Raw genomic sequence first — 25,480 nt, 5'->3', positions numbered from 1 at the left:
AAAAATCAGCTAGACGAAAAAAAGAAGAGAAGAAAATCTAGTGCAGGATAAATACAAATGCAAAGGAAAGGAGTAATTACATATATATTACACGTAAAATCAATGGTGTGTTTTCGTTTTCGTTTCTCACATCCCACATCTCCATACAAGCCCGATCCGTTTCCCAGTATGTTATATTTTTGTTTTTTTTTTAGGTTTTTATTATGTTTTTTTTGTATGTTTGAATTATTATTTGCAAAGTTTTAAATTTTTCCGAATCCTTTTTAACTCTTTTTCCCACTCCCCCCTTACCACTGCATACACGATAGACCGATTTGCAATGGCACTATACCGAAGTGTGGGTGTGTGTAATGCGTTACGCGAACCAGGAAAGGAGACTTTTCGCTTACGTTTGCTGCAACATCATCCTTTAGGTTGATGCGCAAGACGGGATAGCTTTGTTCGCGCTTTTCTTTGCTCTAAATGCCATTCTTGATTGACTTGTTCGTGTCTTTTTTTTCGACTTTTTGGTTTTTGTTTCTCTCTATATTAGCAAGAAGCGTTTGTGAAGTCGCGTGAACAGTTTTGCAAACATACAACAAAACGAAAAAAATGCCACTTTGAGAGTGTAGACATTGATTGTGTTGCGTAAAAGTGACTTGCCCCGTACGACCCAACACGTTCGACTCTCGTGTAAAATTACTTATTTTTATTATCGGTTTAAACAACAAAAAGAAAAAGAATCAAGCAAACCACCCTTAGATATGTAAGTAAGTAATAATATGAACAACAGCACAGTGGAAATAGATCAATAACAATCATATTTATGTTAGCAAATATTTTTTTTTTAATGGCAAAAATTAAATTCTTTTCTAACAGCTAGTTGGTTACACTTCCCTCCCCCCCCACTGCCCACACACCCGGTTCGTGCGATGGATTCTGAGTGGCAGTTACTATCAAGCAAATACTTCCTTTAATTGATGGGAAATGCGTGGAAATCATTTCCATCGATGTGCAAAAGCCTCTGCTAAGCAAAGGTTTGGACGCATATGGGGGTGATGTGTAAGCAGTGAGAAGAATGAATAGCATTTTTAGTGAAATTTGGTAATTTTTTTAAAAGCAACAATAACGAGAGGGAAAGAGAGATAGAGAGAGAACAAATTTATATTGGATTGTACTCTTTTTTTTTAACAAAAACACATACGTGCTGGAATTGTGCATGTATTTTGATGTGTTTGAACTATTATTTGGTATTTTTGGTTTAAAGCAGAATTTTTCTATCTTTCTATCGTTTATTAATGAATCCTAAAATTTGTACTTAAACTAGGTAAATCATAATGTTGTAAATGGTAGTAATCTCCCCTGTTTTTTGGTTTGGAAACAAGATCCAATTTTTGTTTTGGTGCCTCTACCCCCGGTGCAGCAGTGATCGAAGAATTTGCATTTTTCCAAATGAATTAAAATGAGTTTTGATTTTGCCGAACCGTATGATGGTATCGCCATAGAGTCGGGAAACAGACGATGAGATTAAATTACAATTTATTACCGTGTGTTACAATGAATATTGCTTTTTTCGCGCCAACAAGACCCACCCCTCCGCCCTCCCCCCACACCGATTGCTCCTTAAGTAGTAAATGCGAGACATTACATTTATAACCTGGAGAGACGCTGGAGAGAACAATTATGTGCTATAAGAAATGCTTTCCTTTTTTCTTTTGCGATGTGTTTTTGAACGGATAATGGTTTTGGGGCGAATTATTAACAAGTAACACAGACTTAAAAAAGCGAACCCGAGAGACTTGATTTGCGTTGTATTGCAATATAAAAAAATATATAATATTACACAACACTGATTGCAATAAAGAGGGGCCTTTGAGGGGCTGTCCGTGATTCAAACTAACGCTTTTTTGTTTGTTTGGTTAATTTACGAACTCAAATCAGAACAACGACACACACACAACTACGACTTATACCTTACACACTCGTTATGCGTTATGCGGTTATCGAAGTGTGTGTGTTTGTGTGTGTATGCACCAGGCAACTCTTATTTTATTTTCCAACATACAAAATATCGATTGTTTTGTATCGATCCCCATTTTTTTGTAGTATTTTGTGTTTTTTTCCCTTACGTTCGTCGTCTTAGCGTCTGGTTAACTTCTACTACTTTTGCGCCTAGTAACGTTATAAACCATATATACCTGGAGAAGTAGAGCAAAATGGCAGATAACAAAACAAAAAAAAAAAATAACATGCAAACATACGATGATACGGAAATACATAAATCAAGCAAAGCAAGAACAAAAAAAAAGTAATACAATTCACATACTAAACGTTTAATCTTTTAGCAAACAAATAAACCTAGTACCGGTCAGTGGATAATGGTGTAATGGAGAAGGTGTTGTGGCGCGCGCGCTAGGATGATGATGAATATTCTCCTCCAAATAAAAGAAGCAAAACAAACAAAAAAAAGATACAAAAAAGCGAAACATATTAAACAGATGCAACTAACTTTTTGGGGGAGGTGTGCGCTTAACTTTATCGCATAGTAAGCAACAAAAAAAAAACAGACAGCTAAACCATATTTCCAACCCATTGCTGCAAAAACGAAGAAGAAAATAAAAACAGAATGTGTGATACAGTGCTGCGAACAATGATGATGCTGCTAGGTGTGTGTGTGTGCAACAAAGAGCAAAAAGCGGGAGAAGAAGAAGCAAAAAAAACAAAAACATACAAACTATTTGTTGCCCAACGAAGATGAGAAGGGAATGCTACCAGGATGAATATGGAAGGTTAAGTAATCAAACAAGCTATATAAAATACAATTAACAAGTCATAGCAAAACAAACAAACAAACAAAAAAAGGGAAAACAAAACACAATCGAACCATGTAAGTGTATTTATTACAGCTCCTCTTGACACTATTCCGCTGTTAGTGTGGCTAGGGTTCGGTACGCCTGAAAGTATGCAACTTACAGTCTTAAAAAGTGTGTGGACACTCGAAAGTCCACTATTCCCCCCCCCCCCCCTCTCTCTCTCTCTCTCCCGGTCCCTTTTCCTTCCCTTTCCCTTCTTCTAATCTCACTTTCCCCTTGCCACCGTGGCCAATGGAGGAGTGACTGGCGATTTAAAAACGGAATATTGCATACCTTTAGGCGTTCATACAACCCAGCACTAAACCGCCATAGTGGAATGGTAATGCACTTATGCCACAAACTACTAACTACTACTGCGAAGGAAAACCAAAGGGTCACTACCATAGGCCAGATGAAGCAAATGGCCGGATAGGAGGGGGGGGATTAGGGGAGGGGAGGAGTAGCAAGGATGAAGGCAAACTAATTGCAACTTAAAAATGCTGCATAATTCAATATGGTTGATGCAACAAAAAAACAAGAAGAACAAAAAAGAAGCATGGATGGGGGAATCGGGATAGATAACAGCTATGTAGTGAACCATCCGTCAGGGAACAACAACCATCTGTCGAAATAGTAATGAACTATCCCCTACCTCCCCATTTCCTTCTAACCTTCGCTGGTCTCTCCTTTCCCCCACCCCGTTTCCCTTCATCGACAGGGAAAGGAAAAAAAGAAGAAAAGAATAAAACAAAAACCTTCATACACAGGCTCGGTGGTAATTGATAGGCTTAGTAGTGTGGGTGTGTGTATGGTGTGATGGTATGTACGCTGTACGTCTCTTATATTGTGAAAAGGGTACGTGTGTAGGGTTGTTAAAGCCGGAACAACAGGAGGCAAAACAAAACTAACAACAACAACAACAAGAAAAAAACAAACAGGCAAAATACAAGCTGCGTAAACGAGAACGAGTAATGAAGGGAAGAAAGCAAGTGAAATAGATAGAGAGCGAGAGAGAACGAGAGAAGGAGAGAGAAGTAAGTGAAAAGAAAAGGGGAAGAAAAGGGCTCGAACAAAATCAGAAAAATGATATGAATCGTGTTTTTTTTTCTATAAGTCAAATTGAATTTAAATTAAAATAAACAGAAGGAAACCCGACCAGAAAGTGATATAGCTCTAATTGTTTTTTTTCTTTTAAGTTTAATTAATTAGTAATGATTTATTTTAGCACATTAACTTTTTACTTTATGATCATTTTTTCTATTTAGATTTTTTATTTTTTCTTTTTTAATTTTTCTATTTCGATTTTTTCAAGTTGAAAAAATACAAAATCCGAAATTGAAATAGAAATTATTACAACAAACGAGACGAGTTGGTTATTTGCATTTAAGACTCACATCTTACATTTGTTTTGTGCGTCCCAATGTGGTCTATAAACGAGATTATAATCAGGTTTAATAACTAGTAAAAGAAGAGAGTCCAGTCTAGAGTATTAATTGTTTAAAGTCGAAAGATACATTAGTCGAGAAAGTTTTTTTTTAAAAGAATGGTTATTGATTGTATCATAGACCTAATCTCAATATGTTGCTTTTATTTAAAATTCTTGCTGCTATTGTATTTCCAAACAATTTCTAAAGAAAATTGACAACGAAACTAACCCTCTCGCCGTCGGAAAAGATTCATTTCAAATTAGTTACAACACATAATTGCTTCAGTTGTATTGTTTTTATCTCCACCAGATGTAAATGTTACAAAACATTCAATACAAACGTAGGGGTTGGGGAAACAAAAAAAAAACACACAAAATGTTTACAACAATTTCAACAAGTTTCACCTGACCCCAACCGCATGATTGTGTGGTGATTATTTCAACTTCCACACGAAACCGCCAATTTCTACACGGTTGAGTCTCGTTTTATGCTCGCTACTTCCAGAGCCCACACTCTCAGTCGATCGCGTTGAGTGGAGTGTCTCACTCTCAGCAAACACAGTAACGTTCAGTTTAGTTGCGAATATGCAGGTGAATAAAATATTTTTTCTTGATGAGACAATTTAATTGTTTTATGTTTAAATGTTATGTTGTACTTTAATAATCTTTTTCCGATATTTCAGCATAATAATGTTCGAATAATTTTACAACTTCATTAAGTACTTAAATACTAACACTAAAAGCACTGAAAAGATTCAAACTAGTGACTTATGCATGTTTAGATTTATTATTTATACTTCACGACGGTGATCATGATCCAGCTTATGCTTATCTTTGAAAATTGTCCATTGCAAAGAATTTTTCAAAAAAAAAATAATAATAAAACACAAAATGTCGGCCTTGAAACTTTCTAAATATTGTGGAGCGTCGATTATCCGGGTACCTTTTATCCGGCTTTCCCATTATCCGTGCAGCTTCTGAAATGACAGCTTCTTATCTTATCCCGCCATGTTTATTTTGAAAAAACTAAGTAACTTTCTAGGGAACAAGACGTACACGCATGTATACACTGTCTACTAGAGTAATAGATTTCTGTAAAAATGACTTTTGTTGCCATATTTTCATTGACTAAGTCTTGGGAGAATGTTCCAGATGTAACTCTACTTCGATCTTGATATAATATTTTACAAGAGTTTGTAGCTGTTGGTCAATATTAGAAGAATGATTTTGAAGAAATTGAAGGATTGTATAAACTAACAAACGGAAGGATCTTCAAGAACTATCATGTTTTTTAGTTGAATTCTCGAGGGTTCTTGGGAGGGAGGAGTTCTTGGGTTTTAGTTCTCGAGGAAAGCGTAGAGGAGTGGATACTAATAGATTATAATTATCCTGGATACGAATTCAAAAGCGAATCAGATATTATTATAGAAGCAAGATGCAATACAGATGATGAATTCAATTCATAGTAGGAAGATGAGTGTCTGAAAAGACCCAATGGATTTCAACACTGCAAAATTGTATGCTGATGAGTTTGTTAGAATTCCTGGACTAGAGTTGTTAGAATTCCTGGAGTTATTAGAATTCCTGGAATTCCTCCTGTGTTACTCTACTGAAGAAAAAAAAATAACAACACAAATAACTTAAAGTTACTGTAAATTTAAAATTAGAGTGAATAGATGAATATTTATGTAATGGTGGACACAATTTTTCCAGAGTTTTCTACTTCATTTTCACCGCCGTTTGCGATTATTTTAGGAGCTACTGTAATTCGTTCAACCTCCGTTTCTAAAGGTAGGAGCGCGAGCGGGTATGATTTTGGTGCATCGCTCAACGAAACAGTGCCGGGGACTGGTTCCGAGGCATCATCGGCAACACTTTACGTTATAGTGTCGTGTGAAGCAGTGCGGTGCCGTACGCTGATGCTGCCGTAAACGTCGTCGGTTAAAGTTTGTGATCTCTCTCTCTCTCTCTCTTTCGTGCGTGTCCGATCCCGTCCGGGAGTTTGACCGAGTCCCAAACGCGTCCTAGGTGAGTTAAGCGAAAGTGTGTGGAAATCGAAATATCAGCAAATTCAACGCACAATTAAATTTTGGGTTACAAAAAATGGTTAATCCCGGTTTGTGGAGTTTATTAGTGGAACGGAATCGCATAATTTACTTCTCTAAGATGTGAAATAATTCATCCGTTCCGGGTAACATAAACAGGCAAAGTTTTCTTTTTAAATCATCCCAAAATAGTGATAGATATTTCGAACTGATGTTGTTATTATTCTAATCGAATAAATACAGACACCTCAAAAAAAACATCACCGTATGCAATGCGGATAAACATTGCCGGTTGAGAGCTTTGGGTTTTTCGTAGCGGAGAATTTCTCATACCAAGAGAGAAACATCACACCAATATACGAGAGGAATGTAAAAGCAGGTTTCAAGTACACAGGACAACATAGACTTCATGCTATAGCAGCATAGAAAAATAGATACAACTCCGAAAGGGTTAGTTAGAATTTTGAAAACAAAACTCCAATAAATTCGAATGCCAGAGTTCCAGACGTTAAAGAAATGTTTTCCAACATTTTTTGCTTCTGCGAGGGTTGAGCGAATCGTCACTACTTCTACCCCTTTACCTACCTACCGAAAGCGATGCCTTCCGCATAACGCCCCAGTAAGCCAGTAACTAACAGCTGATAAGTATCATCCCGATACGTTTTGAATTTTGCTGATCCATCCATCGTGATAAGGATGTTTCGGTTTTTTGCGAAAACCGTGTCGGTTTGCTTATCGCAGGCAGGAGGGGCACATGTTTGTACGGGTTGCACGCGATGTCTTTCCGCCAATGGTGCGAAATCAAAGATGAGATGACCAGCATCCAACAACAGTGATCAGCGTAACGTGCGCTAATGTAACGTCACTCCATACTCCCTCCTCTCCACAACTCAACAGTGCGCGATAATTATGCAGTTTTCAATTGCACCAAACAATGCGCACCTTTTTCTTACTTTGGTCGCCCGGCTATTGAAGGCGGAAGCAAATTTCCAAGCAAAATGGCAGGAGATTTCCGTTTTTCAACACCTTTTTGTACACTTCCTTCTTAATACGGTGGGTGAAAGCATCGCCAGTACAAACACCGGCAATTAAAATGGTAGAAACCCCACCTCATGTCTTCACCTTGGGTTTGGTTTGTGTACTCTACAAACCTCGCATTTTTTCACAAAAAAAGCCCTTCTTGACAAATAGAAGGGCAGAGGCTGAAGGGTTATCGAAGCTTTCTCTTCTGCGGCTGCGAGAGACCCTCGATCGAAGTTGACTGACCACAGTGCAGGAAAGTGAAAGCTGTCATCCGGCAGGACTCCCCATTTCCCCATCGAGGATCTGTTTCGTAAGAGATGCAGAAGGCGCCTCTCCAGCCGGAGAAAGTCCTTCTGTTTGCTATTTCTCTTAGTTTAGTAGACGTCGTGCCCTCTTAACGTCCTTTCATATTGCGTTTTTTTTTTGTTTTTGCAGGTATACACGACACCGGTAAAGTGCGCCTCCACACAGTGCACAAAACGGTCCGCCTGCCGCAGTCTGTCCCACCCGTCAATCAAACCTGCGCGCGATCAACTTCAGCTTGGCATCAGCAGCATGAACGAGTGGAACGAGCTGCTGAAGGCGGAACTATTACCACCGTCCGGTAGCTACCGGGCGGATGGTGATGGACCGGGCAGCATGAAGTGTGGCCTGCTGCGGTCAACTGTTGTGTCCTCCTCCTTCGTACAGCCACTGGACGATCATGGGCTCTATCATCGGCACCCGCAGAAGGTAAGCGCCTCATAAGACCATCGGACACACTCTACACAACTTGATTGAATTAGACTCGGCCTAACGAACGTGATGTGGTTGTTTGCTGATGGGAAGTAATTGCAGATCACGTTTTTAAGTGGCGCAGTTGCATAGTGTCGCGTGATGTGCCGAGATTGAAAGAGGCGAAATTTTTGGAAACGGAAGCGATTTTGTTGACATCTAATATTACCGCAAAGTTTCTGGAGAAGGTACATTTTAATCCATTTTGCGATTTATTGGAGATATTTTACTTCCCCTGAGGAGTTGTGTTCTGGAACTGATGACTGAGTTCCAAGGAATTTAAAATTTAGTAACAAACGGATTAAGATTCATTATGTAAAACTCTTACCAAAGATCTCTGTGTCTGTAAAATTGTATTCTTGACTAATATCGAATATCTCCTGACACCTATTCCTATATCTCCTGTCACCAAGAAATTTACTGTATTTGGATGGACTCTTGTTTGTCTTACTATGGGATTCTGGTGGATATTATTCATATTTCTGAGCATCCTCTATACTAAATCTTCTACACTCTTGCTTCTCCAGGATTTTGGAAAATCTCCTGGATTTTGTTTCGTCTACTCATTTACCGAGGATCGTGAATCGAATATCCTCTACGCTTAGCATATGTTGGCTAGGCTGTGCTTTGGTATCTAACTGATCTAATCGATCAGTCTGGGACCCGAAGTAACCTAAGAGAACTCCAGTGGTAGTCCGTCTCCAAAAAAGATGAATGATTATTTGAAGACTCCTGAATATCTGAAGTTTCATAATCTCTGGAGATAAAGAATTCATTCATTTTCGTCAGAGGAAGTCTGACTCCAAAAAGATTAATGATTATCTGAAGACTCCTGAATCTCCCAAGTTTCATGAGTATCTGAAAATCAATGATTCTCTGGAGATAAAAAAGTCGTATATTTTCCATTCACTAGCAACACATCTTGCGATAGCTTTGTGAAGTAATTGAGCTTTAAAGTCATTCATTAGGTTACAAATTTCATTCAGATTTATGTATCTGAATCAGATTCTCTCAAATTTCCAATGTAGTCAACAAATCAGATCAAAAACAATAGAAACCTATACATTGGAAGCCGAAGAAAGAGATTTTATTTGATTGAAAAATGAACGATGTATTAAGGCAAGGAAGTGCGGAACGTTGCGGATCCCTGAGATTTATATTGTATGTGAACTCGACGCTGAAGACGCGTACTTCGCAGCGTAAACGCCTTAACAGGGCGACATACTCAATCAAACGAAGACACTGCGAGCAAGGGTGTCTAACGTGTGCCTCCTTTTAACGTCCATTGTTGAATAATTTACTGACCGATGCGCCATGTTGATTGGCATCAATTGGTTCGGCATTATCGGGTTGGGGTACCGCACAACTCTTCCAACTTCTCGACTGCTGGAACAATGTTGGTTGTAGGTTTTGGTTGCAAAACAGTAACTAATACTGCAGGATGTTAAACTTACTTTGTGTGTATAAATGCTTAATGTGCAATGTGTGTTACCTTACTTTAAAAGACACACATGCCCTCCATGTGTATTATGGAACTGATTGCACATGCCTCCAACTCCCCACCACCACTCCACCGTGTTTAAGGGCGGAGAAATTATTCGTTAAAATAGCATTCCACGGCATGGATTTCAGCACCATCGTGCAGAACGAGTCACAAAACCTCTACCCCAGCAAGTAGGAAGATGAATTCGGGACGGGTTTTGTGTTGTTGCGATTTCTCTCGTCTTCCCGCGAAAGCTAATGGAAACCTTGCCTGCCTGGAGCTTCTTCTTCTTCGAAGGCAAAACGTGCGCTCGCTCACGTGTTGCGAAAATCTGCCACAATCCACATGCCTTGTGCTTACCGATTTGCGCACAAGAAAACAAGATGGACGGCGCTGCCACCCCTCCTATATACACCATCTCAAGTACACTCATGGTAGCGATCAGCACGCAACGCAGCGCAAGAATTGGAGGGGGCGCAAGGGAAGGAAGCGTGGAAATAATTTCTCTCCATTTCTTTTGGCATCCAAGTGTGTGGGGCACGTGCCGCTTAATTTCCTTCCCGCAGCTGGGGCAAAGCCCTGTGGTTTGGTGTTCCATGATTCACGTGTCACTTCACAGTCAACTGTCTATATCCGGTATCGATTTCGATTTTTGTACGTGTAGCGTAACTATTTTGTACTCCGATCGAGCTTTGATTACAGCAAAACAAAACTGATTGTCCTCGTCAACGAAACCACCAAGGTTAATATAAACCTGGAAATTGATGGTTCGTTTAAGGTAATTTGTATTTGGAATTGATTACCTGTTGTCGTGGTGATCGTTTTTAGAACAATTTAGAACAATTTACTAACTGTACTGTACATACTGAGACATAGACTATTAGTGGTGGGAACTCCGGATTGGATTCTTGAATCTACTTCGACTCCGAAGCATAGAAACCAGATTCAACTCCGGGAAATATCCTGAGATAACTCGTAGGTCCTTACTAATGCCGGAGTTACTCCGGAGATACTCCTCTCCACACCCCCTGGTCGTTACTAATGCTGGAGATACTCCGGACTTAACTCCAGAATGTCTCGGAATCGGAATAATGCAACTCCGGGAAAATTGAAGATTTACCCATAACTATGGCGAACCGGTTTGAGTGGAATAGCCACAGCTGAGGGCCAATCTCGGGATGTCTCGGGAGGGCCGTAGTTTGGAGATCCCTGCTATAGACCATAGTCATAATTGGAGAAACATTGGAGATACTGTATGGTAGGTCACTGGAGAAGTATCTATTGCAGCAATAGATGATACTCTTTAGGTTACGATTGGTAAGCCTTAAATCTTGATCCGTAAAAGTGTTTTCAGACTCCACTCCTCAAGGATAAAGAAGTTGTGGTAGACGACATTCCGCTCCTACCCAATCTCACAATTAATGTCTTCTACGGAGTTACGGGATTTCCAGTTTCTGTTTACCTGTCCATTATACTTTCCCTGCTTTCTGGAACACCTCATTAAAGCAACGTGTCTGGATGACGTTGCATTTTTACTCAGACTGACAGACACAGTCACTTTGCAAATTCGCTTCACCAGTTGGAGTGGTAAAGTGCTCAATATATGGAGGAGCTTAATGTATTCCAATGAATTAAATAAGAATTTAATGCCAACTTTGTTAACCATTTTTTCATACGTGTGTGTGTGTGTGTGTGTGTGGTTTCTTGAATTATTTAAGTCGCACAAGAGAACAGAATGTTTTCGCTGATATGTTAAACAATCTATTGGGAACGCTTCATTTTCATAACGAAAACATGTTATGCTGGGAGTTGCACTTTGTTGTCGCCCATTTTTCTTTGGTTCAAGATAATTTTACACCCCAGTTTAAAGAGCTAACGTTTGCTAATTGGACATGTCGTTCGTTTTTGTGTTGACTGACGTACAAAGTTTGAGGTTAAACCAAGCGCACGGTGTGCTTTATTTGTTTGGCTGTATCGATGAAGAATCGAGGCTACATCAAGTGGCAAGTAACCCACGAAGTAACGCACTTCTTGTTTTGGATTTATATGAGAAAAAAATCGCTGAGTGATAATTTTGCATTTTCCAACATTTAAGACAATTTATTTCAAGTAACTAATTACTCTAATATCTCGAAAGACATCTCATCTAGCTCCCTTTTTACAAGTAAATGTTCTACGTTGAAGCAATCTGTATTTTCTGCTCAAAACCTTTGTAAACTGGGACGCTACGATCAACGCGATGCAAATGAAGAAACAAGTGGGTCACACAGCAATCGTGCGTTTTATGTTCCCTTATCCATCCCTGTTGTGCTGTGACAGATCGTGACGATTTTTGGGGTGGTATTGAACGAAAAAAAACCGGTACGCGTTCCCACCGTAGCTTCCTTCTTCAGGTTTTCCTGAATGGGGTCACCATTTCTTGTGTCGGTTTCAATGTTTTGCGGTTGCATAATTAAATCGACGATTATGAAACGAACTGGAATGAGTGTTTTTTGGGATTTTTGCCATCATGTTTGTACATTAGTACAAGGTGCAAAGTTCCCCTAGTCAGCCTAGTCCCCTAGTCAGTAGTTGAACGAATTTCTCAAACTTCTTGAGTTCTTGAGTTGAACTTTTAGGCGAAGCGCAGGAGAAAAAAGATTGCTGCTGCACAGGAAGGATATTGCCGAAGTGTGTTTATCCCGTAAACAATAACACAAAACCTACGGTTGAAAGACCACGTCGCTGTGTACGTCACAATCGCAATCATCATCATCATCAAGGTCGGATTTATCGGTTGTGGATCGCTTGTTGGAAAAAGTTGCGTGATGGCAGTGGTGCGGCACGCGATATACCTGCATACACGCATACACTCCTGGTGGGGTCGCCCTCCAAACCCTCCCCCCCCCCCACCCTCCTACCCCCCTTGGAAAAAGAAAAATGTTTTCTCAATCAAAACTGCCGGCGAAATGGCGGAAATACCGAAATCGTTGATCAGCGATCCGCAACACACACACTTCTGCCTATGTGTGTGTGTGGTGTCCCAATCGCACCTAAAAAAAATAAAAAATGGACGCTTTTTGCTCCTTTTTTCCAAGCAGAGCCCCAACATGTTGCTGTAGGTTGTAGGTTGCAGAAAATGAATTGCGATTCATGCGATTCTGACGAAAGTATTCCTTCCTCACACAAACATCACGCCTTAGGAGTGAGCATAAAATTGGTTGTTGACCTTTGTACTTCGTTTTTGATGCTAAGAAGGCAAGATGTATGCGCATATTTGGGAAGTGAAACAAAATGAGCAACAACAAAAAGAGAGCAGACAAAACAATTTTGCGAATCACCAACCTTTTCATCTGGCCTACTTTGGCGTGCGTACGACATCACCATCTGTGACCCAATTTCCGTACGATTTACTACAAACCTCCTCTCTCCCTCCTCCTCCCCTCCCCCCCTCCCACTCTCTCAAATCTCATGACAAGAGCATCGTCAGATCAAAGATTGCTTTCGAACGAGAAAGGGGATCGGAATTCTTTTTTCTTTTTACTGTCGCAAAACATTCCCTACCCCCCCCCCCCCCCTGGGCATCTTTTACTAACCATGTAAGGTGAGGGAGGGGGAGGGGGGGGTAGGTTAAAATGCATCTGTGTCATTCAGTATGTGAGATAATCGGGGAGGGGGTCTTTAGGCCCGGACTAAAAAGTTAGGTGCAAATAGATTGCGTGCCCTGTTGTGACACAGCGAGATACTCATAGGACGTCGAGTCGGTCGAGCCCCCCAAAACCAAAAAAAAACAACAAAGTGTCTCATCTGCTTGCGCGCGCGCGCGCGTATGAGTGTGGGTTGCTCGTTGTTACGCAATCGAAGAGGCGAAGATAAACAACAAAACGTACCCAGCAAAAAAAAAAAAGCTTCCCTTTCCAAAGATCGCCGACGTTATTGTGAGTAAAAGTATTTTGTACATTTTACTCTCGCTTGTACTCGAAAAATCGTTCGCGCTTTCGGCGCTCACCAGAAGATCTCAGAGCTGATCTTGTGCAAAAACCCCTACTACCATCACCATCTGATGTGTGACAGCGAGAAACCGACTGAATGAACTGGGAAATAATGGTAAAAAAGGTGAAGAAAAACACACCCAACTATGACGACATTTCTCATCAAGTAGCTTCCCCTCCCACCAAGAGTCCGGAGTGCAAAAGTATCTCCACGAATGTCTAAGAGCAACAAATGTGAATGGAAAAGACAACACAACTGCTGGCAGCAGTGCCAGGCACCGCACAAAGAAAGGCTATTTGGCCCACCTGAAGCTGTATTATCGATTGCCACACCGAAAGCATAAATGAACGGTTGGAGATTTTTTTTTTCTTCTTTTTGCAATTAGCGCCATGGAAATGGTTTGTGGCGCACCGCACAACACAATCGTCTGCACCGCTTGTCCGTATCACCACCACCTTCATCTACCTTCTGCACGTGCCGGAGGCGATTTCTGAGAGGGGAGGGGAAGAGAAAAACCGAAGTATATTTGGTAGGCTCGATGGATGCAATAGATGGCTAAGGGGAGCTACCAGAGCGCTTTTAAAGCGCCACGAACCAATAGGCCAGAAGGCGGACGTCTTAGCACATACGGCAAATGCACCCTGGGGGGGGGGAGGTTTATTGTGATGTTGTGTTACCGTTTACCACCATTAAATATGTGTGAGCTGTTTTTTGCAGATTGCCATTCTTCCGCCAATGATTGTGAAGTGATGTTTTGTAGTAGTTTGACGTATGGAGAAGTACTACCCTATCTACGAGAAGGTTCTCCTTTCTTCCGTTCAAGACCGGTTCCGAGTGCTGACGTCAAAACACAGTTAGCACACACAGCAAAAGTATTATTTATCCCTGGGCTAGTGTAGTTGAGAATTCACAACTGCAAGCAGGAAAGGGTAAATAGCATTGGAGAACTTAGACATGGAGAGGTTCGTTGGAATACCCAGGAATTATGATATAGTGTTGGAGCCTTCATTTTATCTCAACAAGAATAAGCTATTTCTTACATATTATTCTGAAGATCTGAACAGATATGGTTAAATCTGTGTAGAGATCGAGCATTAAGACTTCAACCCGAGCTGGTGTGACATAACCTCCTAATAGAGGTTATTGAACTTGTTAGGAGAACCGGTTCACTTCTACCTTACTGAGACATGGACCCTATCATAAAGTGATGAAATTCTTAATCGGAGATCAAGCAAGTCCTTCGAGGGTCTGCTATAATCAACGATAGCCGAGGTTAGTCAACGACCTCATCAAGGCCAAGTACATAGGAGGCGTGGCTCTACACTGATGATGACAAATGACTGTAGAGAGTAGTATTGTATCACTCCAGCGGAGCTAGGATAAGTTACTACTGGAGGACTTACTTCTAGTAGTTTCTGGACCAGAACGAATTCTGAGCAGGAATTTTGTTTCTTCTATTAACCTTGGTGTGTTGTGGTCTAATGCGTCCCATGCTCAAACTATTCCAATTTTGTTTGAGTACAGTAAATAGTAAATATAACATTTCTTATTCACGTTCAGTTCTTATCTCGGCCGACAAATTTAGAACTCGAGGTCGTCTAACTATTGGACAAGATAGACCAAGATCACTAAAAGTTATCCTCAAGATCCTCAAAATATAAGTTCCAATTTTTTATTTCTGGCTATTTGATTTAAATGACCAAAACACGACAGATCCCTGTCCGTACTTAGTAGGGGGTTTTCAAGAAATAAAAATTATTTAAAAGAAACCCAAAGTTACTACAACTTTAGTACAAGACAAAAAGGTGCGTTATAGGAGGTATAAAATGAAAAACAAAAATCTATACACATTTCATTAGATGAAATGATGAAATGGTGCAAAAAGTAGTAAAACAATCCCCCCCCAACAACCATCGTAGTATCGCAAATATGGTTACGATCCTCCGCAAGCACACCCCCCCCCCCCTCCTCCCTCCCCCGCTCTCCTCCCCTTTGCAATTGGTTATGCGTTACAGTTTGACCTGAAACTGATTTCGGTAAAAATTCATTGGCCTTCACCCGGTTTTTGGAAAGCGTGGTGTGGCCGTTTCCGCGTCATCCGAGAAGCCAGCCAGCAAGTCGTTGAAAGTGAGCGTGACCTTGCCGCGTCTGATCATTCGTCGCCTTTCTTCGTGTAGGGCGCACGGTACACGGTATTGGTGCGTGTCGTAATCGATGGTTTGTGATACGCAATCAAGCATTCGCTTACCTGTGCTAATACTGGCGCGATGGGACGCGTTCGTTGGGCGTTACGCAGGTGGTTACTCTTGTGCGTTACTGCAAGAAGACGTTAAGAATGGGTTTGATTAATGTTAAGACGTTTAAACCAAAAAAAAACATAAAACATGGTGACACAGCTAGCAGGAAGTAAACAGAAAACACAAAGTTGGAAACCTAAAAAAACTATATTGCGTACAAGAAACACGTTTTATTGTTTTATTTCTTTACAGTATCTGTGCGCCACTGTTCGTACAACTTTACTTTCAAACTGGTTTAAGAATTACCAGGAATTGTTTCGCGCCCAAAACAACCAACTTACTACGATAAGTGAAGATAGAAAACTTGAAGAATTACGCACAGTTTAATTTTAACAAAAACAAATAAGGAAAAATATGCTTTTCCACCTGTTTGCATGGCATTTGCCCAAACAAAAAAAATTGAGAAGTTTTATCATCCGATCGAGACCGTATCAGACGACCCCCCGGGTAAAGTGTCTCACCGACCAGGGTTCGATCCCTTCCTTCCTAAGCTTGCCAACCATCTTTCCCCACTCCCGGGTCTAGATTTTGCGTTACTCTGCGTTACCCTCTCTCCTTTTCGTGTTTGCTGTTTGCATGCGTTCACGTTTTTTGGTTTGCGGTGGGCTGTTTTCAACACCATTTCTCAGCCATTTACTGTTGGCATGTTGGTCAGGCAACGTCAAGTCTGCTGAGGTATACGGTACGGTTCACACCGCTGGTTTAGTTGCTGCTGTACGCTGCGCACCAGAAGCTGCGGTTTTACCTTTCCAGAAGCCTTCCACTTGTTTTTGGGTTGGCTTTGCCAAACAATCGTTAGACACGAAGTGTGTGTGTGAGTGCGTTTTTTTGTGGATGTGAAAAAATTGCTTTAATTCGCCGATTCGATGCCATCAATGGAGAAGTTCTTTCGTGTAAGTTTCGTGCACTTCTGGTCACATCCTTTTATCGGGATGGTTCATTACTGATGCGTTAGTGTGTGAGATCGTGCTAGACGGCGTTACGGCGTTACGGCGTTACGTATGAATATCTCATGCGATGTATGCAAAATACAATCAATATGGCTTCCAAATTTCGCCATTACGTTTGCTGTGTCTTGTTCTACCATAGTTGCCGCAGAGGATGAAAGCAAATCCAACCAACAAAATGGCTAACCAACAACCATCAACCAAAAAAAAAACAAACTCATCTCGTATAGAGATTTGCTTCACATGCACAAATCTACGTACGACATCATCCGATCAGTGCTAGTTACACTTGTGCAGATTGTAACGATCAGCGTAACGTAACCATTCGCATTAGCAACAGAAGGAAGTCGCATAGCAGTCCCATGGAAGTGTTCTTGATGTTGCTATATGTTGAAGCAGTTCATGCTTTTATTATATCTGTTTACCTGTATGTTTAAGCTTGCGATATATGGGTTTGAGAATGAAAAATATCAACAACAAAACAAAAACCCGCGCCGTAAGTGAAAAAGACAACTCACTCCCCCAAACACAGCAAGTTGGTTTGGTGAGAACGCACTAAAGAAATAAGGATGTAAATAACTTCACAATTTAACATCAGCAACGGCTCCTAATGGGGGGAAAAAAACCTCTTTCGAACCTGCTTCCATAAGCAAAACTGTAATGCTTCCGCGTAGCGACGCCGTCGCAAAGTGGATCGGTAAATTTCTGCCCCGTTCGGGACCGGGAAGTGCTGGACGACGACACCTTCCAGCTCTAAAAAGGTGGCAAGAACACCACGAACAAAGCTCCCCGTACTGGTGATTCAGCAAAACCGGAATGAATAATTTCGTTATAAGTTCTTAACGGTAGGGCCGGGGGCCCACCTTTTGTTTACATCGTTCGGGTGCAATGACATGTGAATTAGTGATGAGGAAAAGAAGAAAAAAAAATCCGCAACAAAATTGCTTTTTTTTATTGTTTAAATAAAAGTGAAACGTTGCTTTTCCTTCCCTTTCGCTCCTTTTCATCTCTTTTTCATTCATTTTTGTTTCTCTTTTCTTTCCTTTTTTATCTTTTCATGTTTTTTTTTATTACATTTTATTCCTTTTTGTTGTTCTTCGTTCTTGTTTGTTTCTTTCATTCCTTTTCGTTCTTTTCCTTCTCTTTTCAATCTCTTTTTGTCCCTTTTTTGTTCTCTTTTTGTTCTCTTTTTGTTCTCTTGTTGTCCTCTTTTTGTTCCTTTGTGTTCTCTTTTTGTTCCTTATCGGTTCTTTTTCGTTTGAGGATCGGAACGTAACTGCTTATATTAACCGATACAGCAGAATACTAATAGCAACCGGTCTACTTCTCCTTGTTTTTATTGTAGGGCATTGCCAACCCGCCTATTTTAGAGGATGCTACAGAAAAACACGGTTCATCCTCGGAACTCACACCGGCGGGATGGCGCGAGAAAGTAGTCGCCTACGATGAGGCACCGGAACATTTGCGGTTCAATCCGTTCATACGCACCGGGTACCGTACGTATCTGTCCGCACGCCTCTGTCTGGAAAGTATGTTCTGGTGGACGAACGAGACGGTTAACATCTGGAGTCACATACTCGGGCTGTGCGTGTTCCTTATCCTTGCGTACTATGATACCGCCATGCTACAGATACAGGCCACTACAGTCGATAAGGTGATCGTCGGGATGCTGCTGCTCAGCTTTCAGCTCTGTATGATCTTCTCGTCGATATATCACACATTCTCGTGTCACTCGGCGGACAGTTACGATCGGCTGCTCGCGTTCGATCTGTTCGGCATCGCGCTGTCGCTGTTGGCTATCTTCATGAGCGGTATCTACTACGCATTCTGGTGCAATCAGGTATACTATTATGTCACCCAAATCGGTAGCAGTTATCTTTACCTTGATTTTTTTTGTTTGTTTCCTTCGTCTCTTCCCATCTGTTAGCCTTTGCGCGACTTCTACATGATTACGATCGGGGTCATCTTTGCCGCGGCCATGGCCCTGCAGATCCCACAGCTGAACGTGCACTCGAACGTGAAAATGTTGGCCTTTGTTGCATGGGCCGCGTACGGTGTCGTACCCACGCTGCACTGGTACTTCGTTATGGGTGGTACCGAGAGTACGATGGTGAAGGTGAGTGTGAATTCAATATTCGGCGATGTGAGGCAATACGTGCCCGTTCCGCAGTCACGTGCATTGCTTGACCGTTGCATAGTAAATTCGCGTACCTTAAATTCGTACCTTGAGCTAGTGGCTCTAACAGACACCTGAGTTCGTGCAGACATACCGTCAATGCGGAGTCAATGTCATGTTACTAAACTACTGCAGTTGAGTGTCACATTGGCACACTTTATTGTAAACGTCACTCATCCTACCGTTAGCGCCTAACATTATGCAATCAGATGTACATTGGACGCGTGAAATTGAAATCTTTCTTCTACATTTGTTTTCAGATCTTTATCCCACGCGTTGCCGTAATGTACGCACTGTCCGGCTTCGCTTTTTTGATATACGTTGCCAAAATACCGGAACGTTGGTGCATCGGTTGGTTTGACTGCATTGGACATTCGCACAACTTGTGGCATTTAATCGTCCTAGCGGCATTATGCTATTGGCACAACAGCGGTAAGTCATTGTTTTTTGTTCTGTTTCGGTGTGCGTGTGTGTGTGTGCTAGTGTGTTTTCTCAACCCAACCAATAATAACCCATCACAACACAGCGTTACGGCGTTACGTAGCGTTACGTAAAAGGACGAAATTAATCATATATAACATCCAGCTCATCCATTTGGAAAATCCTTTCTGGCGATTAATGTTTAATTTAATTTGTTTTGTTCGTTTGCCTTCATCTCGTAAAGTATGGCTTTTGCTTGATTAAAATATTACATTAAGAAATTATGTTTCACTTTCGTTGTGAAGAAGAGATATTTTGACATTGCCCGTTTTGGACTTCTAACATTTGTGATGGATTATCATGTTCCCTGTCCTTCAAAGTAATGTTCAGATTCTAACACCTCCTCACCAGCCTCAACAATAAGTAAACCTTCCTCCGTAATGTATTGTGTACTTGCGCATATGGCAACTAGTTCTCGTAGATGGTAAATGCGTTCGTGTTTAAGCAACAAAAGAAAAACGAAACAAATCAGAACAATCTCCTTCCATCACCCTACCCCCGTACATTTTCAACAGGTCTTGATTTTGCTAACTTCCTCATCGACAATGGTTGCGTTAATGATAGAGCCAAATGTTACGCACTCACCGTTAGCGATGGGCACTAAGGAACGCTGGATCTCAGCAGCTGAGTGAATGAATTGAAACGTGTCAGATTCATTTGTCTGTAGAACTACCGATCGGAATGGCTTGTCCAGTTTTTCCTATTACACATAAAAAAAATAAATCCGCAAACCCAAGTACCCCACAATCCTTCTTCCACCAAAAACCCCAGAACCCCAAACACTTGGGCAAAAGGAAAGCATTACGTTGTACTGGCCATGCTCGGGATCCGTACCGTTCCAAAGATTGCCTTTTTTAATCTAATTTTCCGCTGTTCTTCGTAACTGTTTCCTTATTAACAGAACAAGGAGGATGTAGGCTCTGTACTTTCCTATGTAAAAATGTTTCTCTTATTTTGCGCTAGCTTTATTTATCTACTTTGTTTTATTTTTTTCTTACTGTTTTGTTTTTTTTTAAGGATGTGGTTTGGTTTTTGGTCGAATTAAAGTTCGAAATAAAGGTGGCATTATAACTTCGGCCGCTTACAATCTCCAGGATTGTATTGTAAATTCATAGCGCCTAAAGTTATGCAATCATAGGTCATTAGGAGCTCTTTTTGATATCTACATCTCTTTTCCTTCGTTGAAATCTTCATCGGGTTGAGATACAAACAAGTAAGCGTGATAAATTTTATTATTCCTGACACCGACAGAGCGTCGATGGAAATAAAACGAACGGAATCTACATCTGCCGTTCGATCAACAACAACAGTTTTACAAACTCTACTGCATTAGTTGTGATTCATTAAGAGAGAACATAAAGTTAGCTATTGCATACTTTCAGGCGCTTCAAAAATAGATAATAATTATCTGGTACAGAATATAGGAAACAGAATTTATGCTTAGATTCGGTTAAAAATGTCTATTTTCTCTGGTTTCCTCTAGACTTGTTTTTGGTTCCCTTTTATTTTAACGCAAGCGATCGTCACATGATCCATCTTCGAGACACAAGTCATTGCATCACATTCATTTGCATGTCAGGATTTAATTAATCTTTTTTTAATAAATTTTAAAAAAATAATTAAAACCAGAAAACCAACCCCCCAACCATATGTACATTAGCCGTACTGTGTTTTTACTAACCATACCAAAAAAAGCGCATGTAAAAGCCTCCTAACGGGGATAAACGGGAACAGCGGAAATGGGAATAATATGGGTGAGCTTTGCGGAACAAAAAACCCCCCTTATAACCTCGTACTATCTCCCTAAACCATCTCCCCGCTTCCACTTCCCATTCCCTTCCTATTGCCTATTTTTGCCCTGTCCCGCGTGAAGCTGTTCATACTGTAATTTGTGAATAATTCGTTTGCCACTACAACGCATCCGTTTTGTTATTTCCTTTACCATTTTCTTTCCGCCGCTATATTACCTCCGGAACCTTCCACCCACATACACGCACCCACACACACACTCCTCTTCCCATTCCACCTCATCGACCACCTGCCGCCATTGCCGCATCGATGTAGGCATGAAGTATGTAGAGTTCCGGATGACGCATGGATGCTCTGCCGGTGTCCAGTACGCGTAGTGGAGTGTGGCCTGCCATCAATTATGCCGTGTCTTGATGCGCTTCGCGGACTGCGAGAGTGTAGTGAAGGCGCACACCAAAACAGTACAGAAGATGCTTTGCGGTGCGTGTGTGTGTGTGAGCAGCGATATCTGAAGGAGTTGGCGATATGCCATATGCCAGTCTCCAGCATTCCAGCATTGCAGCAGGTGGAGAAGACGCAGACCGATATGTTTAACCTTACTACTAGGCTGCTCTAGAGGAGGCGCTAGAGTGATCGCATCTAGTACAACCGAGAGATAACCGAGGCTATCCTGTCGCTTCTCCACCATCACCAAGGTGGCAAACCTTGGATGGCAGCAGTTCGAGCAGTTCGACCGGGCAATTCGAGCAGTTGCACTAACTTCAACGATCCTCTATATCCTCTATAGCCCAAAAAAACGGGTTACATCACCTCACCGGGGCTTCGTGTAGCTGCTACAACCCCACCGAAGCACCGCTGCAAGGGGGAACAACTGGAAGGATGAAAAAGGGGTTGTTGTGGAACGGATTGCGGGACGGCCATGGATGCTGCCTGAAGAAACGTTTTTCTAAGTTTTTATGTTTTGTTTCTGTTTCTCGCGAAAACAGATATGGAATGTGTATTTAAGCAGTAGAGAGTATAGATCGGTAATTTGTTGCGTTTCGCGGCGCTCGAAAGATATTGACTACGTACAGATTTAACGGACAGGTTTTTTCGAAGCAAACATTCTATCGCACACACTCGTAGAGACTGAGCAGAGGACAATAAGCAAAAAAAAAGGAAGGATCGTTTGCCTTTCTGCGAAAGGCTAAGCATGCAAAACCCAAGCAGCATTCCATCGAGAGTACCGTATTACCGAGAGGACCGAGTAAGAGAATAAAAGCAGCATCGTGATATGAACGCAGTAAACATGTAAACCAAACGGAACGGAAATTTAATAACTAACACACACACAGTGGAAATAAGTGTGTGAGGGCAGACTGCTCGAAATCAGTTCGCAAGGGAGAGGGGGGAGGGGGGGATATAGTGTTTAATTGTACATTTTTAGAGTTTTAGTAGGTTAGACTTTAAGAGCATCGAACAACACAGATGTACATGCAGAAAATAAACGATCTTCTTTTTTTTGTTCTTAGAATGAAACAAAAACGAAACAACACGCACACAAGTATGCCAAAGTCAGTGGCTGAACAGGATTGCTCAATTATCCTTAGTATGACGTTAGGTTCCAAGGCGAAAAGCGATAAACACACGTGAGGCTATGAGCAAGATTTTCGGAAGTAGGAGGAAAAGTGAATGATCGAGTGTGTATGTGAGTGTCTAAGTGAACACCAAATTCAAGGACTGTTCTTGGTCTCGTTCGTCCAACCTATGTACACAGCGTGTTATAGCTTTTATACTGCAAAACAACCCCTAGAGAGAAGAAATTAAAAGTTTAAAAATGTTGTGCCGAAACATTCCGAGTCGACTTGTTTGTGACTGATCCGAAATCAAGAAAAACTCTTATAGGTTATCCAATTTCAGATAAAAGGGGCAGCCCGGTGGTGTATGTGATAAATGGCACGGGTTCTACACTGCAGCATTGGCGATCAAATCCCATCCGGACCGTCTCCCCGTAGGTAAAATAAATCATTTCTTAAGTCTGAGGATACTCTTAATACTCAAAAACACATGTCTAGACGATCATTGGGACTACATTGAATTAAAAATGGTTCGAGTACTCACATCCACGCCTCAGAGGCATGGAGTCTCTGCAGCTTACAAAAAGAATTAGACTCATCGGACTCTGGTTGGTCATGTCATTAGAATAACACCGGACAACCCAGTCTTGAACGTTGTTTGAAATCCAAGGAATTGGAGTATTTAGAACCTCAGAATTCTGAGAACCTGGTAGTAGAATCAGAATTCTGATAAACAGCGCCGGATCCCATCCAGACCGTCTCGAAGGACTGACTATCTTCGTAGTACTATAAGTCTTGGCCTGGAAAGTAAAAATCAGATAGAAACCTCAAAAAGAGCATTTGGTTGCATAAGAATTTCGCTCGTCCTGCAAAAGCGATCAAAGCAACAAACCATACCTAAGAGATATCTGTTTACCACGATTGCCACCTGCGATTCGAAGTAAGCTATGACAAACTGTGTGGAAATAACGAAACCAACTCCACACTCCATGTCTAAAAACGTGCTAGCATTTCTGGAAACGCCTGGAAAATTGGCCTCCAACCGGTAAACCAGTGCCGCGGATAATTGGAACCGGAACCATAACCTTACTCCCCGGCATTCAATAGTTCTCCAGAATGTACTCACTCGAGTCGTCCCCATGAACGGGAGCGTAGACACGTAACAGTGGCGATGTAATGGCTATTACCTTACAAACACTTTTTGGGGTTTTGTAGTGGAGCACTCAATTTCTGTACGTAGAGAGAGAGAGAGAGGTAGAGTAATGCTCAAATTACTTAACACCCAATGTCCCGAAAGGAGAATGAAGATGACAGAAGACGGGGGGAGTGGAGTGAATAGGGAGTTCTAAACGGATTTTCTTTTGAATGGAAATTGCGCTAGAACTGGGTGAAAAGGTACAAATGGAGGGCATCTATAGGACACGCTTTTTTAACGATGAGTTGTCTAACACCAACAAGTGTTTCTACGGTTATGTCAGGAAGGGAGAGTTCCTGGAAAATGATGCAGAGTATCTTAATCTATCTTCCCCTATATTCAAGCATGATCATTGATACCATACGAAAATGAAATATCTGTATTAAACAGACGCTTATCACCTTCAAGAGTTCAAGAGTTCCCTTGAGTGATTATTATCCCTTATCTCATCCTTTAGATTACGGGTTAAATGTATGGGCAATTCTTGGAAATGTACTTGCCGATACGGCAAAAACCAGGTTATGTTACCGCTTAAGAGCACAATGCGAAGAGCCGCTGTCTAGACTGTTGAAGTATGATACAGAGGCTCAATAATTGAAAGGAGCTTACGAGCGCCTGTGTGACATTTTCAAAGTAGGAAAGGTTTTACAAACATCTCAGTAACATTGAGAGAAAATAGACGTAAGAAAAAGAAGGTTAGGCTATGTGTAATACATTAATCTTCTGAGATCTCTTTGAATAAGCCAAGTTGTGAGCCTTTGAAGAAACTCATGTAGAATTCTTGAAGTTCTATTTATTTGATTAAGCTCCACACCAATCCACACTCAGTATTTGAATTCTCTACGGATTGTCGGTGCTGGTTTTAGTGCGGATAATGAAACATTTAACGGCATATTTACCTTCGGCCTACAGAACACCTCGAACGTGGTTTACCTATCGGGAAATGGGAAAGGTTTTCCAACCGGGCAGGAGGATTCGTGTGACCGTCCCCACGTTCTTTGCTGCTCACAAATCTAACTAGACCAAGTGGGAAATAGTGAGTGTCGATAATTAGTCTTGCGTCTTATCGATTTGCTACGTGTGGCGGTAAAATAGCAAACGTTACGCACAGGGTTGTAGGTGTCAACAGCGGGAGGCGGGGGCAAGTCCACGCACTATTCAAACACACATTTGCAGAAAGGCACCCATACACACGGGCAAGAATCCGTTCAAATGCTGCTCTGTTTGCGATGTGGGGCCGGGGGGAGAAATGTTTTACCATAAACGCCTGAATGCCTGCAAATCGTACCGGATTTCAGGGCAAGAGACTCATAGGCCAGCCCCCAATTAATCTGACCGTTTCGGTGGAAAAAAGTGGGAACCGAAGGTTCCGACGCTGTTAAGCTTAATCCCTTTGGGCGATTCATGTGGTTGGGATTTCAACAAAACAGTGTACGCTGTTGCTGAAAGTCTTAAACTTTATTTTACCCAACTAGTGGAAATTGATTGAGTATTGATTTTAAAATAAAATATGATATGTTTTTAAC

The 25,480-nt window shown here is 41.3% G+C and overlaps 2 protein-coding genes across 4 annotated transcripts in view; one reads left to right on the top strand and one right to left on the bottom strand.

Moving 5' to 3' along the window:
* The window catches only part of LOC125763302 (protein bunched, class 2/F/G isoform), a 122,175-nt gene extending 106,323 nt beyond the window's left edge, over positions 1 to 15,852 (bottom strand). The window contains exon 1 of the mRNA XM_049426279.1: positions 15,803 to 15,852. The gene's annotated coding sequence lies outside the window, so the exon portion shown is untranslated. The remainder of the gene's footprint in view (positions 1 to 15,802) is intronic.
* LOC125763419 (progestin and adipoQ receptor family member 3) lies at positions 6,102 to 23,033 on the top strand. 3 transcript variants are annotated; one of them, XM_049426615.1, is made up of 6 exons: positions 6,102 to 6,285; positions 7,761 to 8,057; positions 18,144 to 18,638; positions 18,726 to 18,914; positions 19,235 to 19,406; positions 19,970 to 20,153. In XM_049426615.1, the coding sequence occupies exons 2-6, from the start codon at positions 7,881 to 7,883 to the stop codon at positions 20,056 to 20,058; spliced, it is 1,122 nt and encodes a 373-aa protein (XP_049282572.1). In that variant the 5' UTR covers positions 6,102 to 6,285; positions 7,761 to 7,880; the 3' UTR covers positions 20,059 to 20,153. The 3 variants fall into 3 exon arrangements, with proteins under 3 accessions (XP_049282572.1, XP_049282581.1, XP_049282590.1); XM_049426624.1 differs by lacking the exon at positions 19,970 to 20,153 and adding an exon at positions 21,519 to 23,033 and having other exon boundaries at positions 6,109 to 6,285; XM_049426633.1 differs by lacking the exons at positions 6,102 to 6,285; positions 7,761 to 8,057 and adding an exon at positions 16,516 to 16,744.
* Positions 23,034 to 25,480: the final 2,447 nt, after the last annotated feature.

Source organism: Anopheles funestus, chromosome X (assembly GCF_943734845.2).
Source record: "Anopheles funestus chromosome X, idAnoFuneDA-416_04, whole genome shotgun sequence".
In the NCBI taxonomy this organism is placed as follows: domain Eukaryota; kingdom Metazoa; phylum Arthropoda; class Insecta; order Diptera; family Culicidae; genus Anopheles; species Anopheles funestus.
Note: the sequence above shows the minus strand (reverse complement) of the source record. Positions and strands in the feature narration are given on the sequence as shown.